We start from the raw sequence: 18757 nt of genomic DNA, 5'->3' as shown, positions 1-18757 counted from the left end.
TAAGTTAAGCCCCTCCATATATTTCTGCAATTTGGTCTAGATCTATCAAGATTTGCATATAGTTGCCATATAAACCGATATCTCGATTTAAAATCTTGGACCCAAAAAAGGCGCATTTATTATCCGATTTAACTGAAATTTGACACATTGACTTATGTTAGTCTTTTCGACATCCATGTTGTATTGTATATGGTTCAGATCGGTTTATTTTAAGCTATAGCTACAATATTTTGTTGAATTGAACAATTGAACAATGACTTGTTCTTATTACTAGTTGGTCAAAATCGGGTCATATTTGGATATAACTGCTATGGGACATAAGGTATGGAATTTTCACCGGATTTTGATGAAAGGTGGTTTACATATATACCCGAGTTGGTAGGTATCCAAAGTTCGGCCCGGCCGAACTTAACGCCCTTTTACTTGTTTGGTTTGTCATATTCAGGGTCATTGTTTAAATGACGGCTTCCATGAGTTTCTGCTCTGTCGGTTCGTGGGACATCTCTACTGTAAAAACTAAAAATTCTCCACTATTTGTAATAAATTCTTTGCAATGAATAAACAAATTTTGGTGTTAAGAAGTCTCCAATACTAAATACCTTTAGTGGGAAAGTCGAAGATTTTGTGAAAATGTTAAGTGTTGTCCCTGATATGCCTTATAACTCGTTATGTTAATGCCAAACCTTGTTCCTACCTGGTCCCCCTAATCTACTTTCTAAGTTTCGCAGCTATTTGCATTTGCATACACCCACATACCTCATACTTTATATGTGTGTGTGTGTGTCTCTCTCTTTGTACTAAAGATGTCTCGCTTTCAGCAGCCTTGTGTACTCCGTCGGCCTTTTCCTTTTCTTTTTCCTATTTCAAACTTACTTATTATCTGGGCTTCAACCACTGCTGTTCTTCCTGGTAAGAGTTTCGTTCAATCTCCAATTCAGAGCTTTCTTTTCCATCCAATAAAGAGATAATTGTAAATTCCCAATTTCTAACCCACCTGTGTTTTCATTTTTTTCCTATTCTCCCCAAACTCACCTTGCGAGGAAAATATTTCTACTCCGAGAAATATTTTCCACGACTCCAGTGATTAAACCATCCACTTTCCTCCAGAGCTAACCCCCAACATTCTCATTGTGGTCCTTCGAACCGGATTTATTACTGGAAATCATCCCTTCATCACCATTTCATCCAACATACATATCATCATCGTCATCATAGAAAAAAAGGTGAGTTTGTGCTTTGTTCTATTCCATAAAAAGTGAAAACAATAGTGCTTTTTTCCAAATATTCATTGTGCTTCAGTTGTGTTTTGCCGACGGCATTTCGACATTTCCTAAACAGTGCTTCGAAATAAAATTTTTCAAAAACCGTACTGAAAAAATTTTTTTTCCAACTATTCGGTTATTAATTTTCTTAAAATTTGGTGGAAGTGAATTTCATTAAATTCCATAGAGAAATTTAAGTAACAGTGTGCTTTGCCTCTATAAGAATTGCCATTAATTTGCAAAAAAAATAACATAAGATTTTATATTTCAATCGGTGTCGCGGCAGTGTGTTCCTTTGGTTTCTTTTCTTTTTCAATCGTGGTGCATTGAAAGTGATCTTTGCCCTCTTTCATATGCTGCAGTCGCGCTGCCCATAGCATTATTTCGTCGTTGTTAATAGTTCTCGCACTTCCACAGCCTTTCCTACAAGCACAGTGATTGTTGTTATTGTTTTTTTTTTTTTTAGAACTAACCAACGTTGATCTCCATAACTAACATCCAATATACATACATCCATATATACACACAACTGAACGTACATACAAACATTTCTTGTTATTCGCTTCTATTGAGTTTCGTTGCGGGTGACATTGCTACTGCGAAGAGAATAAGAGACTTCTGTGTTGCTTTGAATTTGTTCATTCGCTCTTATATACTCTTTGTTTGCCGTGCACCCTACAGTCATTCCGTTTGTGTGGTCGCGACTCGGGGCGTTTGAGACATACCTTATATTTTGGTTCCATTGGCATATATATGCATTTGTGTGTGATACCCTGATCGGTCAGAGATATATATAGTGCACCCTACAGCCGGTCATAGTCGACTTTTGGTACAAAACTTTGATTTTTTCGAAAAGTAAATTTTTTTCTGATTTTCTTCACGAGACTGTTTTCGTTTGGTGTTCGTGTAAAGCAAAAATCGTATTTGCACCCTACAGTGAGCCAAGGTCGACTTTTGGATCCAAAAAGTTCGAATTTTCATAATTTTCAAGAGAATTTTTTTTCCTCTGCTGATTTTAAGAGTTTCAATACTATAGAGGCATTTCGAACTTATTTCAACCGGCGCAACTGTTCATTCTTCTGTTTTCCGGAAATATTACGCATACGCCTACGTCATTTTCAACGTTTTTTTTTTCGATACCAGTTCCATTTTTTCGGATTTACTGTTCATTTAGATAGGTTTTTTCCCTAACCTATTTAAGAGAGTTAAGTGCGTCTGGTTCAGAGCTAATTCTACTTTTTTCTTTCAAGTTCGAATATGTCTTTAGAGTCGTTCATTCGCTTAGCTGATCGCCTTGTCGCATTCAATGCTGATATAGGTGACAATACGCTTCCGCTCTCATCGATTCACTTAATTAATATACACATGACAGAGCTGAAGTCATTATGGAGCGACATTAAGTCCACTTTCGATACATTCATGGCTGATCGTGATAGTGAGCAAGACGAAGACGAGGGCGGTGCAGACGATTCCGTAAATGCATCCGAGCTGGAGACCTTCCGAGCCAAGTTTAAGAGTTCTTATGTGACTTACTGCAACTGCTTGGCGACATTGTCACAGCTCGCGGAGGAGTTTCAGTTGCCGGCAACTAAGATTTCTCCAAGCCAACGTCTTGTCGCAAATCCACCTGTTTCCGAAGGTCATCCAGAATTTCAAGACACTCCGTCTTCTACGGGAAGGACTGATTATTCCTTTCATCTCCCGCCATGTGATACAGAGGTTTTCCACGGTGATTACATGTCCTGGCCTACTTTCAGAGACATGTTTACGGCAGTGTACATAAAGAATTCCAGACTTAGTTTTGTCGAGCGTCTGTTTCACTTGACGCAAAAAACGCGAGGCGAGGCTCGTGACATTGTTCAGAGGAGCCCTTTGACGAATGATGGTTTCCATTTGGCATGGAAAAATCTATGCGCTCGTTATGAGAATAGACGAATCCTTGTTAACGGGCAGCTAAAGGTTTTGTTCAATCTTCCTTCCATTTCCAAAGAGTCCGCCAGTGCACTTAAACAGTTGCAGCGCGACCTTACTTCTTGTATCTCGGCCCTAGAGTTGTATGACATTGATGTCAGAGGTTGGGACCCTCTATTCGTATTTCTCTGTTCGAATCGTCTTCCAGAGTCCACACTTACCTTATGGGAGCAGGGTCTCGCAGATAAGACTGCAATTCCTAAGTGGTCTGACCTTGACTCCTTTCTTACGAATAGATACCGGACACTGGAGTCCGTTTCTGAAATGCGTGCCAATCCCAATGCAAGGGATCAAGATTCAAAATCCAATAGCACGAATACTAAGAGTTCGAGAAATATTAATTCATTCCAAGTGAGAGTTTCGGGTCCACAATGTCCTTTATGTCCAAGAGAGTTCCATGTGATTAGGAAGTGTCCTAAGTTCATAGCAATGGACATTAATCAGAGAAAGTCCGAGATAAGGAAGCAAGGTCTGTGTTTGAACTGTTTTTCTAAAACTCATCACGTTCGAAATTGTACAAGCAAGAACACTTGTTTCCAGTGCCAGAGGAAGCATAATACTTTGCTTCATGAGAGTTCCGCTAATCCAGAGGCCAGTAACTCAAGAGTGCAGACTCCGGCAAATACAAATTCAGGTTTGAATGCAAACTCCTCACCTTTCGCTCCTAGTCCTATACAGTCCACTAGTTCTGGTACGGGAGTCGTTCAAACCTATTTCTCTTCCAGTTCTCGTGGCGTTTTGCTGGGGACTGCTTTGGTTGATGTGTTGCACTTGGGTGTTACGTACCAGGCACGAGTGCTTTTGGATTCTGGGTCGCAGGGTACATTCATTTCAGAGAGACTTTTCAATAGATTGCAGCTCCCATATAGAAAAGTCAATGCTCAGATTTCTGGTCTGAATGATTCCATGGCTGCTTCCGTTCGAAAGGAATGTACTCTGCTTCTATGTTCGAGATATGCAGATGCTCAAATTTCGGTTAAGGCCTTCGTTATTACTAATTTATCTGGTGCCCTTCCATCTCATTCAATACCCCCCTCCATCTTCTCTCAGCTGCCCCAATTCGAGCTGGCAGATCCACTATTTCACAGGAGTTCCAGTATTGATATTCTGATTGGTGGTGACTTCCTTCCTTCCATCATGCGGTCCGGCGTGAAGCATGATATTTGTGGTTCCTTGATGGGCCAAAATACCATCTTTGGATGGATTTTGACTGGCCCCATTCCGATCCAATCTCCATCTCCATATTCCAGAATTATTTCCAACTTTTGTGAAATCTCTTTGGACAAAGAGATTTCGAGATTTTGGGAGGTGGAGAATCTTCCAAGGAAGAACTTTGTGTCAGCAGCTGATAGATTTTGTGAGGAATTGTTCGTTTCAACTACTAAGAGGGATGAAGATGGAAGGTACGTTGTTCATCTTCCGTTCAAAAGAGATTTTCCCAAGAGTATATCTCTAGGTAATTCACGGACAAGTGCTATGGCCCAATTTTTGAGAAATGAAGTCCGCCTCCTTCGCAATCTTGCGTTCAAGGATGAGTATGATTCCGTTATCCAAGAGTACGCGAATTTAAGCCACATGTGTCAAGTTGAGACTTCTAGTTCTATGGGAAGTGCGTCTCATTACTACCTGCCGCACCATGCGGTTATAAAACCAGAGAGCACTACCACCAAAGTTCGGGTGGTTTTCAATGCTTCTTCACCTTCCTCTAATGGCGTGAGTCTTAATGACATTTTGCATACAGGTCCTGTGTTGCAGAGTGATCTGACTGTGTTGATTCTCAAGTGGCGATTCTTTCGGTATGTGTTCAATGCCGACATTCAAAAGATGTACCGGCAGATTAGAGTTCATCCCAATCACACACCGTTCCAAAGAGTTCTATTTCGAAGAGATCCAAGTGACGACGTTCAAGATTTCGAGTTGAAGACTGTCACTTTCGGTGTGAATTGTGCTCCATACTTAGCTATTCGCACTCTTTTCCAACTTGCTGATGACGTTCAATCCAGTCATCCTATTGCCAGTGAAATACTTCGCAGTTCTATGTACGTGGATGATGCCCTAGTGGGTGCACATTCGCTGCAGAAGGCAATGCAGTCTAAGGAGCAGTTGATATCCGCTTTGGCTTCGGCCGGCTTCCTCCTGAGAAAATGGACAGCAAATTCAAAGGATATTCTAGCAGGTCTTCCTTCCGATCATTTGCTGTGTGAAGATTTTTTGGACTTCGACGACAGTAGCACAGCAAAAATGCTAGGAATTCGTTGGAATGCTCGATCCGATTCGTTCTATTTCACTACCAAGCCATTCCCAGATTCATCCAGAGATACTAAAAGAGAACTCCTTTCCCAGATTTCAAAGCTTTTCGATCCTGCTGGTTGGCTATCGCCATGTATTGTGGTAGCAAAGATTCTTATGCAGAGGATATGGTCAGAGGGTACGGGCTGGGACGAGGTCGTTACCCCTGGCACACTTGCAAAGTGGAAAGAGTTTCAGACGTGTTATTCGGCTATAAATGAAGTTCGAATTCCGAGGTGGCTTCATTATGTTCCTTCCGCCGATATTCAATTCCATGGCTTCTGTGATGCTTCAGAAAGGGCATACGCAGCAGCTTTGTATGTGCGAATAGCTACAACTACTTCGGTCTCCACACATTTGGTCTATTCAAAGACAAGAGTGGCTCCTGTTAAGACATTGTCCATTCCGAGGTTAGAGCTTTGTGGGGCTGTTCTATTGGCAGAGATGTTAGATACATTACTTCCGACACTTAACATTCCCAAGTATTCTCTTTTCTGTTGGACAGACTCCACTATTGTCCTTTCCTGGCTTTCGAAACCTCCGTGTTGTTGGGCAACATTTGTTGCAAACCGAATTTCAAGTATAGTTCAAGTGGTTGACCCCTCCAAGTTCGGTCATGTTCCTTCAGAGACGAATCCTGCCGACCTCGCTAGCCGAGGTCTCCTGCCTCAGGATATCGTCGCAAATGAGTTGTGGTGGTCGGGACCTGAGTGGCTCCGCGACTCCCCTGAGTGTTGGCCTAATTCTGTTCAATCCACTATTCCCGAGATAGATTTGGAGCGTAAAGCCATAAAGGTTCATCATACTTACTTTCAGAACTACCAGGACGTTCTTGAACGTTTTTCTTCCTATCCACGAGCGCTACGTGTACTGGCTTATGTGTATCGATTCTTCTATCGTACTCATCCAAGATTTCGTTCCAGCTTTTCAAAGCAGTCCACTTTGATCACAAGTTCTGAGCTTGTACTGGTTAGAGATGGATTGATTCGAGTGTGTCAAAAAGCGTGTTTTCCAAATGAGTACAAGTGTTTGTCGTCACAAGAGCAAATTTCGAAATCAAGTTCTATTCTGAACTTAAACCCGTTCCTGGACGCTGAGGGGCTAATTCGTTCATGTGGCCGGCTGGAATCGTCAGTCGGCCTTCCGTACAATGAGAGACACCCGATAATAATGCCCTACGGTTGTCAATATTCCAGGCTGCTCGTGAAGTTCATCCACCAACTTACTATCCACGGTGGGAATCAGCTTGTACTTCGTATGGTCAGATCACAGTACTGGATCCCGAAGGTCAAGAATTTAATCAAAACGACCATCAATAAGTGCAAGCCTTGCATTCTCTACAAGAGGCGTTGTCAGCAGCAGCTCATGGCGGCTTTGCCGCCAGAGCGCACCGAGTTCACTCGTCCATTCACTCGAACGGGTTTGGATTTCGCGGGTCCTTTCGACATAAAGAGTTACAGTGGGCGGGCCTGTCGTATTACGAAAGGCTACGTCTGCGTTTTCGTGTGCTTCTCCACAAAGGCGATACACTTAGAGGCGACGTCCGATTTGTCCACTCCCACGTTCTTAGCGGCTTTCCATCGTTTTGTTTCTCGGCGGGGTTGTCCGTTGCATCTATATTCCGATAACGGTACAACTTTCGTCGGAGCTTCCAGGATCTTAGAGAGAGAATTTATTCATGCTGCTCGTGCTGGAACTGAGTCGAACTATGCGCACCAGTCTTTGAGTTGGCATTTCATCCCGCCTGGAGCTCCTCATATGGGAGGACTCTGGGAAGCGGGAGTAAAGAGTTTTAAGTCCCATTTTCGAAAATTTGCTGGTTCCTTCAAATTTACATTTGAAGAGTTCTCGACAATCCTGTCGAGAATTGAAGCATGCCTCAATTCGCGCCCGTTGTCTCCTATATCCAGTGATCCTAACGATTTCGCTGCCTTAACTCCAGGTCATTTCTTTATTGGTACTCCCATTCTTGCTCCGATCGATCCACGCATTGAGGAGAGTCCTGTATCGATTTTGAACCGATGGCAGAGACTTAAGGCTATTCATCAGAGTTTTTGCGTTCGATGGAAGAACGAATATTTACGAGAACTACAAAAGCGAGTTAAATGGCAAAGTTCAGAAAAGAATATAGAAGAGAACACACTAGTCGTTATTCAAGATGACAACCTTCCACCAAATGTTTGGCGTCTAGGCAGAGTTTGCAAGACGTATTTCGGCACTGATCGCAGAGTTCGGGTTGCTGACGTGGTGACTCAGAAGGGCACCATTACGCGACCCATTACCAAGCTTGTCGTCATTTCCTCTCCGAATTAAACACAGATTTTCTATTCTTTCCCATCACTTCCCTATTGTTTGTTTTGCCACCATAGATTATCATGCCCAAGTATACCAAAGAGACACAAAGGAAGTCATCCGCGGTTCCCTACAAGAAGGAAAAATACGATTGCCGTATCTGTCACCGGTCTCATGCCCTACGATCTTGCCAAAGGTTTTTGGAAATGAAAATGGCAGATCGTTTGGAAGCAGTTCGAAGGCATAGTTACTGCTTCAACTGTCTGGCTCATGACCACTTGGTGGTATCCTGCTCTAGCAGTCACCGGTGTCACCACTGCAAAAAGAGCCATCATACCCTCCTCCACGTCGATCCGAAACTACGGGATGCCCTTCTTAAGAGCGATCGGAAGCAATCGCGTCCCAACACTCCTGAGCGGAAGTCAAAGGATTCGTGCCCACCGAGGGATTTTTCGCCATCACCGTCTTCTAAGCAGAGGACATCTCTTTCGGCTATTCTTCGACAGAACAGCATTGTGTTGCTTCCTACGGTGCTCGTTAAGGTAAAAGGCAAGTCTGAACGATCCACAGCCCGGTGCCTTCTCGACTCGGGGTCTCCGGTGAGCAGGATCTCCAAGAGATTGGTAGATTCGTTGGCGCTCACGACATTGAGCCTGAAAGAGGAGACCATATGCCCACTTCGCCTGACCTCCAGATTCGACGAAACGGTAACCATTGAAGGCACATTTCGTGTGAGTAACCGCATTTCAACGGTGACGCCAGCTGAATCGCTTCCGGAATCATTTAAAAGACATTTCCCCCACTTATTCTTTGCGGATTCGAAATTTTTCAAATCGGCCCCGGTGGATATTGTAATTGGTGTCGATCTTTATCCCAGGGTCATCGCAGAGGGTGTATACGCCCAGAATGGTTTGCCTACGGCACAAAGTACTATTTTTGGTTGGGTGATCTATGGTGTCTGTTCGCACTGAGCGCACTACAGCGTTCTCATTATTCTTCGGTATCAATGAATTTAATCCAAACTGAATAAAAGAGTTATGAAATGCACTGTTGATTTTTACTTTACTAGCGAAGCACAAGCTCTATCTTTTAAACAGGTCCATTGAGCGGTTTGATTCATAGAAGGATGTCCACTACTGACAAGCTTGCCTTTTCCATGTACCAGCTGGATCCTGATGATGGAGTGATCCTTTGGCTATTCTACGGAGCTATACAACTATTATGTCAACATTTCCTTTCCTTACTAGAGTAATTAAATTCATAACTAGAGTAATTAGATTCATAACGTCCGTTTTCATAGAGTTTTCAATTATATGCCGTGCGAGTAATTGTAAGCTGGTGCGAGTACACACAGTTGCATTTTTCCTTTTTTTTATTGCAGGTGTACTGCAAGGGGGCCGGTAATGTTAATGCCAAACCTTGTTCCTACCTGGTCCCCCTAATCTACTTTCTAAGTTTCGCAGCTATTTGCATTTGCATACACCCACATACCTCATACTTTATATGTGTGTGTGTGTGTGTCTCTCTTTGTACTAAAGATGTCTCGCTTTCAGCAGCCTTGTGTACTCCGTCGGCCTTTTCCTTTTCTTTTTCCTATTTCAAACTTACTTATTATCTGGGCTTCAACCACTGCTGTTCTTCCTGGTAAGAGTTTCGTTCAATCTCCAATTCAGAGCTTTCTTTTCCATCCAATAAAGAGATAATTGTAAATTCCCAATTTCTAACCCACCTGTGTTTTCATTTTTTTCCTATTCTCCCCAAACTCACCTTGCGAGGAAAATATTTCTACTCCGAGAAATATTTTCCACGACTCCAGTGATTAAACCATCCACTTTCCTCCAGAGCTAACCCCCAACATTCTCACGTTACAAATAATTTGTTCTCTATTCAATTTATTGCAGTGAATAAACGATATCAGTTAAGTTAAAAATGCCAGCTAATTGTGTTATTGAAGTGTGGACAATTGGAAATGATAACACAGTAGCAATTTTGAAATGAAAGCCAGAATGATGGTGCATTCCTTTATCAATGAAGCCAACAAATTAAAATAAACAAAAACAAGTAAAAAGGCATTTAGTTCGGCCTGGCCGAACTTTGGATACCCACCATCTCGGGTATATACGTAAACTCCCTTTCGTCACAATCCGATGAAAATTGGATAATTTATGCACCCAAATTCGGCACGGACATTGAGTGGTCTTATAAATATAAGTCACTGTTGAATTTTTTATTTCAAATTTCAACAAAATCGGGGAATAAATAAAGCTTTTATGAGCTTCAGACCCTTAACCATGCCGGTTAAGGGTCGTTGTAATTCCAAATGACAGCTGGATGGCCTAAAACTACTCACTGTTTTAAATTTCAGTGAAATTGGATAAAAAATAATGCTTTTATGGGCTTCAGACCCTATATCGGGAGATCGGTCTATATGGCAGCTATATCTAAATATAGCCTGATCTGAACCATCGGCAGGGGCGGATGTCGGGAGACCTAAAACTACCCAATGTTTCAAATTTCAACGAAATCGGGTAATAAATAGGGCTTTTATGGGCTTCAGACCTTTTATCGGGAGATCGGACTATATAGCAGCTATATCTAAATATAGTGCAATCTGAACCATATTTGGGTCCTATGTTAGGAGGCGTAAAACTACTCAGTGTCTCAAATTTCAGCGAAATCGGATAAAAAATAAAGCGGTCTATATGGCAGCTATACCTAGATATAGTCCGATTTGATCCATATTTAGGTCGAATATCATGGGGCTTAAGATAATCCTCTGTTTGAAATTTCGGCGAAATCGGGTAATAAATAAAGCTTTTATGGGCTTCAGACTCTTTATCGGCAGATCGGCATATATGGCAGCTATATATAAATATAGTCCGATATAGATCATATTTGGGTCAGATGTTGGGAGGCCTAAAACTACTCACTGTTTCAAATTTCAGCGAAATCGAATGGAAAAAAAAGCATTTATGGGCATTAGACCCTTTATCGGAAAATCGGTCTATATAGCAGCTATATCCAAATATGGTCCGATTTGGACCGTTCAAGAACTTAACCAGCGTGCATCAAAAAAACGTATCTGTGTCAAATTTCAGCTCAATATTTTAATTTTTGAAAGCTGTAAAGTGATTACAACAGACGGACAGACACACGGACATCGTTAAATCGTCTTAGAATTTTACGACGATCCGAAATATATATAATTTGTAGGGTCGGAAATTTATATTTCGATGTATTGCAAACGGAATGACTAAGTGAATATACCCCCAGTCCTACGGTGGTGGGTATAACAAGTAAGAGTGTGCTAAGTTCGGCCGGGTCGAATCTTACATACCCTCCACCATGGATCGCATTTGTCAAGTTCGTGGCCCGATATCCTTTGTAGGCAAACAAATGATAATGGATAAGTGTTGCTATGCAATTGGAACTATGTCTGGTTATAAACTATATTTGGCTTAGATGTTAAAGACAAAAATTTTAACGAAATCGGATAAGAATTGCGGCCTAGGGGACTTAAGAAGGGCATAGAAGAAGTCAATGTGTAAAAGTTCAGCTAAATCGGGTACGAATTGCGCCCTCTAGAGGCTCAAGAAGTAAAATCGGGAGATCGGTTTATATGAAAGCTTTGTCAGGTTATGGACCGATTCAGACCATATCGAGGATGCGCTTTATACTGCGCGGTTTCCGCAAAAATTTTAATATAACATTTGCATATTTTCATATATAGTTTTTTAATTGAATCAAAAACTGTGATTCGTTGTTGATTTTCGTGATTGAGGCAGTTTCAATTAAAATGTTAATTGAATCAATTAATTTCGTGATTGAAACCGATTTTTATTTTTTTCTCTGAGGAGAAGATTTTAGTTTGTGGAATATTATTGAAATGATATAACCTTATCAACAGATCCTTGCACACATGGACATTGCGGTAATTGGTATTAATTTCTCCTCAATTTTATTGCCCAGCAATGTCGTGGCTACTGACTTTGTTGAAACGACTGATTTGAAACGTAGTTGGCACAGTTGTTGAAAATCGTAACAGAACACTACGTGCAAAATTTCAGCTCAATCGGACAATAATTCTATACCATGATTGTCTGTACTATGATGTGTGCTTAAGGCTCTTGTCCAGTCGGAAAATCAAACTGACTTGCTTTTAGCCTTCAGATAATATAAGAATACAATTGTTTCGAATTTTTGCGTTACTTGTAAAATTTCTTTCCATTTGAGAGAAACATTCCACAAATTATAATATTTCCACCGACATGTTTGACGATTTATGCGGTGTACTTTAGGCGGTTGCATTACATGAGCTCATCCACTATTTGGGCTATTAAATGCTTTTTAGTTTTCAGACCAAAGAATATTGCGCCATTTTTCTTTTAGCCAGATGAAAATATCAAATTTGACTACACAGAAAAAAATAAAAATCGGTTCTAATCACGAAATTGATTGATCCAATTATCTCTTTAATTGAAACTGCTTCAATCACGAAAAAAATAATATCAATCACAGTTTTTGAGAAAGATAATTGAAAAAATTTTCAATTAAAAAAATTGCATATTCAATTAAAGTAATTATTGAAAATTTTTGAAATATTTAATTAAGTTTTTAATTGATCCATTTAAAACAAATACAAGCGTGCTAAAAATGTATACAAAATAAATGAATTTTATTCTACATACCAAACTTCTGTCAAACCAACGAAAATTAAAACTTCTAAGAACCGAATATAAATATATATTTACATAGCTTTGGCACAGTTGTTGGAAGTCGTAACAGAACACCGCATGGAAGAAATGGGGGCTCAAACCCCTCAAATCCCCAAATGGTAATATTAGCTGATCACGACTATATGGGGTTCAAATGAAAGGAAGATGTGGGGTGATGACAATATGCATTATTTTAACGAATGAAATCATGGGCAATGAAAATTCAAAGCGTTCTTTGGTCTGTAGACGTTTGGTGTAGCATAACCTTGCCGATCTGGGCTCCTCTAGCCTTCCTTCACCATAAATTCGGTAATGTTAATCCTTCGATTAAACTCATTGTTCCACGATTCCGGTGTCTTCGTGAGGCCCGTCGTATTCTGTTAAAAATGCGTTTTCACCAAAAACCTTAACATGTTCTCCGTTGTCCTCACATGGGAGTGAGTCCCATGTCGTCTACCGACGTTTTAGTTTGGATATGACCTCATGGAACCGCTTGAGAAAAGTCTATTTGTATTCCTTCGCAGTAAAACGTCATATAACCCGGTAAGTCAGCGGGTAATCCAAACAAGATTCTTTAACCACTTACTAGTAGATATATTCGCTATAATACTTAAACATGGGCATAACCTTCAAGGAAAGTGCTTCAGAGTTAACATATCACCAGATGGCAAATAATGAATTCTTCGTACAAATACTGAAGTGTTTAAAATAATGACATACCTCTAAACATACCGATGTATGGAAAATAATAGCTTCTATTTAATAATACTTATTACTTTCAAATTATGACATACCCGCAAACATGATAAATGTTGCAAAATAATCCTTCTGGTGCTGTATAATATTTAGATTGGCCATGCAGTATATAAATATATTCATTTTCGTCTAGTAGTTTAAATGTATTATCTATTTGTCGGAAGGGGGAAGAGCCTGTTCTGATACTTATTTCTAAACTTGCTATTAAAAATCCAAATTCAAAATTGGGTAAACTGGTTCAATACAATTTTCAGCACATTCGTAGGGAAGGAAATACCATTTTCTTCCTGAACACCCTCATAATTCGATTTCAGGATATCGAATCTGAAGTTCGTTTTGGTTGCCAGACACTGGTAAAGATAGAAAGTTAGGCCAAAAATTGGACGCTCTAGTCCAAAAAAATAATATCGGACTGCACTTATTTATAAGAGAGAAGTATCCCCTGTTCCTCAATGGAATATTCATGGGAAATTTAGTAGTAAGAGACCAAAAGGGTTCTGAAAATTGTAGCCCCTTCAATGTAGACGATAGGGTACTTAAACGAAAAGAATTTCCAGATTATATCACAAATACGGAAAAATCTGCCCGCAAAGCAAGCCCGAGAAGGGTCCAAGAGAGTCTTGAGAATTTTGAATCCCTTCAACCTATATTTGTTCCATATTGGCCCATAATTATTGAAGAGGTTTCTAGAATAGAAAAGTAACCGTGCTGCTAAAAGGCTAATTTTTTGGGAAAGGGCATGTAAAGGGCCCTCTGGGCCACTTTATCTATGAGTTGAGTATGAGTATTACGAACAATTTATGTCAATACTCTAAAAAGTGTAGATGATGTAGACAGTTTAATAAATGAATAATATTAAATAAAATATCAACAATAAATCCCAAAATCATGAAAAGAATAAAAAAAATTATTGGTTTCCTGGCAATTTTCCAATAACTTTTAGATTTAACAGAATTTTTTTTCGTTTTCAAAATTTCTTTTGAATTATTGCTTAATTTTTGATTATTCTTTAACTTGTTTTTAACAATAAATAATTATTTAACTCATTATAGGTAACCCATTATTAGTAGCAAAAATTTGTTTACTGGTATGCCAGTGTGTAATGACATGTGCTTACCTAGTAGTTGCTGGGTACAAAGTCTTTTTATTTCGCTCGATCACTTGCTAAATATGTTAATTCGTCGATAGTGTATTTGGTTTCTGCTGTTATTGTTCTTCTTCATTTATTCTTTGATCTGCCTCTGTTGCGTTGCCCTTGGGGATTCAACTGTAGGGCTGAGTGTGAATTTTCGTCTTCGTTTTTTTCTCAGTGTGTGTCTCAGCCATCCCATACTTTCAGATCCATATATTAAAATCGATTTAACACACGCATTAAATATTTAAATTTTTGTACTAAGTTCCATAGTGCCTTTCTTAATCTGTTTTCTACATCTTCTACCGTACCACCAGTTGTTGCTAGGATGCTGCCGAGGCATTCGAAGCGATCCCGATCGATCAACCTTATCGTTGAAGTTTTTACACGCCTGCTCGTTATTTGCCTTAATCCTCATTATTGTTGTTTTGTTCTTATTTATCTTTAGACTAACTAAAGAATTCTTCGGATAGCTTCTTTAGTTTTGATGTAATCCCAATAAGAACGGCAATCGTCGGCGTAGTTCCAGATCCCCTATTTTTATACACACCACCATAGGATGGGGGTATACTAATTTCGGCATTCTGTTTGTAATACCTCGAAATATGCGCCTGAGACCCCATAAAGTATATATGTATATTCTTGATCGTCATGTCATTTTAAGTCGATCTAGGCATGTCTGTCCGTCTGTCTGTCGAAAGCACGCTAACTTTCGAAGGAGTAAAGCTAGCCGCTTGAAATTTTGCACAAATACTTTTAATAAGTGTAGGTCGGTTGGTATTGTAAGTGGGCCAAATCGGTCCATGTTTTGATATAGCTGCCATATAAATCGATCTTGTGTCTTGACTTTTTGAGCCTCTAGAGGGCGCAATTCTCGTCCGATTTGACTGAAATTTTGCACGCGGTATTTTGGTATCACTTTCAACATCTGCGCTAAGTATGGTTTAATCGGTGTATGATATAGCTGCCATATAAATCGATCTTGGGTCTTGACTTCTTCAGCCTCTAGAGGGCTCAATTCACGTCCGATTTGACTGAAATTTTGCACGTAGTGTTTCGGATCATAATCTGGTATAGCTGCCATATTAACCGATCTTAGATCCTGACTTCTTGAGCCAATAGAGCGCGCAATTCTCATCCGATTTGGCTAAAATTTTGCATGAGGTGTTCTGTTATGACTTCTAATAACAGTGCTGAGTATGGCGCAAATCGGTATATAAACTGATATAGCTCCCATATAAACCGATCTGGGATCTTGACTTCTTGAGCCTCTAGCGGGCGTAATTCTCATCCGATTTGGCAGAAATTTTTTACAACGGCTTCTCTCATGACCTTCAATATACGTGTCTAATCTGAATCGATCAATAGCTTGATATAGCTCCCATATAATCCTATCTCCCGATTTTGCATCTTGAGCCCCTAGGCGCAATTCTTATCCGAATGAACTGAAATATTATGCAATGACTTCTACAATGTTCAGCATTCATTCATGGTCCGAATCGGACTATAACTTTATATACATAGCTCCAATAGCATAACAGTTCTTTTTCAATATTATTTGTTTGCCTAAAAAGAGATACCGCGCATAGAACTCGACAAATGCGAGCCATGGTGGAGGGTATATAAGATTCGGCCCGGCCGAACTTAGCACGCTCTTACTTGTTTAAAATTCTCCAGCATAATCCGGATAATAACCTTGCCGCACTCTACTCGTTGTTTCAAAGGGTTCGCTGACACTGCATTTATGCAGCACTCTCGATGTAGTTCCTTCGTAGTTAGTCTTGATTACCGAAACAATGTTTGTGGACTTCCTTTAGATAAAAGCACATACCATATGTTTGTTCTATTTAAGGCGTCAAATTCCTTTTTTTAATCTACGAATGCCAAATAAAGACTAGACCCATTGCTCTATATTAATCCTGGTTGTGCATATATATGATCTACCCGCTCTGAAACCGGCCCGGTTCCTACGTAGCGTTTTTTCTAGTGGGTCTGATATTCCATTTATTGTAATAGAACCTTGTTGAATATTTGCAAAACTGTTGGTAGTAACGATATTCCCCTCCAATTACCGTATTTTGCCCTACTTTCCTTTTAAGGAAGTTTTACAATAATTGACTCCTTCCTGTCTTATGGAAGCGCTTCCTCACCAGCACCAGACCGTTATTGGTTTCAGTACCGTACCGTTAGTGATTATTACACACCCTAATGAACCAATAAAAAACCATTGAAAATTATTTTAATCTAATTTTATTTCGATTATTTATGTTAATAATTACAAAAAGTATTGTTACACCCTGACCAACCTCAATTCTTTGTACTCAGCAATTGATTACATATCCATTGATTCCCAGAAGTGGTTTTCATATGAATACACTTACTCTGTATCGTTTTCCACACAAGAGACTATCGTGTTTCTAATGTAGAATGTCCTTAGAATTTTTACTATTTCCATTTTCACCGCTTTTTAATAACTCGAACAGGTTTTTACGCACTCAAATTGTATTTAAACATTTAATTTATTTGTTTAACAAATATTTTATAAATGCGTCAATATTTTAAGTACAAAGCTCAAGAACACTTCTGGCACCATGACAAGAATACAAATGTGACGCCGTCAGTTCTTAATTGCCTTCTTTGTCTGGTATTGATTTAATACTAAATGGTATTAAAAATCTTCGACAATGACGCAAACAAAATAATACCAGGCTAAATTGACAAAGTACCGTCACTTTTCTATCAGTGTAGTCTCCTTTTGTCTTCTATAGATTCACTTGTTTCGATGTTTATATTACTCACTTCATTAGAGTAGTCGAGTATATTTCGCTGTTCTTTAGTTTCTCGACGTCGAATGCCCTGATTTTCACAATCAAGGGGATTCGACGTCGCACAGTGGAATGAAAAAAAAAAAAAAAATGGAAATAAGTCTGCCATTTTGGAACGGATAGAGATATATTCATTAAGTTTACATGGTTATAGCTGAGGTGTTATTCAGTTTATGTTACAATTTTCATTGGTGGTCCTTCAAAGTTGGTCACATCAGCCCTACAAAATTTTGTTCGGGCTGTCATATATATATATATATATATATATATATATATATATATATATATATATATATATATATATATATATATATATATATATATATATAAAGGGTGATTTTTTTGAGGTTAGGATTTTCATGCATTAGTATTTGACAGATCACGTGGGATTTCAGACATGGTGTCAAAGAGAAAGATGCTCAGTATGCTTTGACATTTCATCATGAATAGACTTACTAACGAGCAACGCTTGCAAATCATTGAATTTTATTACCAAAATCAGTGTTCGGTTCGAAATGTGTTCATTCACCGTAACGTTGTGTCCAACAGCATCTTTGAAAAAATACGTTCCAATGATTCCACCAGCGTACAAACCACACCAAACAGTGCATTTTTCGGGATGCATGGGCAGTTCTTGAACGGCTTCTGGTTGCTCTTCACTCCAATTGCGGCAATTTTGCTTATTTACGTAGCCATTCAACCAGAAATGAGCCTCATCGCTGAACAAAATTTGTCAAAATTTGAACACATTTCGAACCGAACACTGATTTTGGTAATAAAATTCAATGATTTGCAAGCGTTGCTCGTTAGTAAGTCTATTCATGATGAAATGTCAAAGCATACTGAGCATCTTTCTCTTTGACACCATGTCTGAAATCCCACGTGATCTGTCAAACACTAATGCATGAAAATCCTAACCTCAAAAAAATTACCCTTATATATATATATATATATATATATATATATATATATATATATATATATATACATCTGCAAAATTTGACACGGATTGTTTTTTTACTGATCCTAATATATCTGCAAGATTTCATCATCAAAATCGGTTCAAATTTGGATATTGCACCCATTCATATTTATTACCAGATTTGCATTTATATGGCCGTAGTAACAACAATTTTAAAGCGATCAGTTTGAAAATCGGTTCAGACTTAGATATAGCTCTCATATACATATATATTTCTACAATGCCCGAATTTACAATTGAAGAGTAGGTGTAGGGTTTCATATAGTCGGCTCCGCCCGACTTTTGCCTTTCCTTATTGGTTTTACGTTGTTTTTATTCTGAGAGTAGGTACGCCCTTGTCCTTAAGACTCAAACTGGTTGTCTTCGATAAAAGCCTCTGCTCAGCAGTCTTCTGTCGGCTAGTAGAGCCTGGCGCTGCTGTTTTAGCAGTCGAGGTCTCACTAGAAGACAACATACCACGGCCTAATACCACTACCGCAGCTGTTGTGTCTTCGGGGTCCATTCTTAGCCTACTACCGGACTCTAGATCTGCT

At 39.4% G+C, this 18757-nt stretch overlaps 2 protein-coding genes across 2 annotated transcripts; both read left to right on the top strand.

Annotated features, from left to right (window-relative positions):
- The first annotated feature begins 675 nt into the window (after positions 1 to 675).
- On the top strand, positions 676 to 9118 carry LOC131994082 (uncharacterized). Its single transcript, XM_059360306.1, has 2 exons — positions 676 to 909; positions 7892 to 9118. The coding sequence occupies exon 2, from the start codon at positions 7898 to 7900 to the stop codon at positions 8783 to 8785; it is 888 nt and encodes a 295-aa protein (XP_059216289.1). The 5' UTR covers positions 676 to 909; positions 7892 to 7897; the 3' UTR covers positions 8786 to 9118.
- LOC131995625 (uncharacterized) lies at positions 2520 to 7835 on the top strand. The gene is made up of 2 exons (XM_059364408.1): positions 2520 to 5932; positions 7433 to 7835. Exons 1-2 carry the CDS (start codon positions 2520 to 2522, stop codon positions 7833 to 7835), a joined length of 3816 nt encoding a protein of 1271 aa, XP_059220391.1.
- Positions 9119 to 18757: the final 9639 nt, after the last annotated feature.

This window comes from Stomoxys calcitrans, chromosome 1 (genome assembly GCF_963082655.1).
Source record: "Stomoxys calcitrans chromosome 1, idStoCalc2.1, whole genome shotgun sequence".
Taxonomy (NCBI): Eukaryota; Metazoa; Arthropoda; class Insecta; order Diptera; family Muscidae; genus Stomoxys; species Stomoxys calcitrans.
Note: the sequence above shows the minus strand (reverse complement) of the source record. Positions and strands in the feature narration are given on the sequence as shown.

Excerpts from the sequence above, each read along its gene's own strand:
- LOC131995625 (XM_059364408.1), top strand. The coding sequence starts at position 2,520 with ATGTCTTTAGAGTCGTTCATTCGCTTAGCTGATCGCCTTGTCGCATTC. Across the intron at positions 5,933-7,432 it reads AAGACATTGTCCATTCCGAG|TGATCCTAACGATTTCGCTG; the intron begins GTTAGAGCTTTG and ends TCCTATATCCAG.
- LOC131994082 (XM_059360306.1), top strand. The coding sequence starts at position 7,898 with ATGCCCAAGTATACCAAAGAGACACAAAGGAAGTCATCCGCGGTTCCC.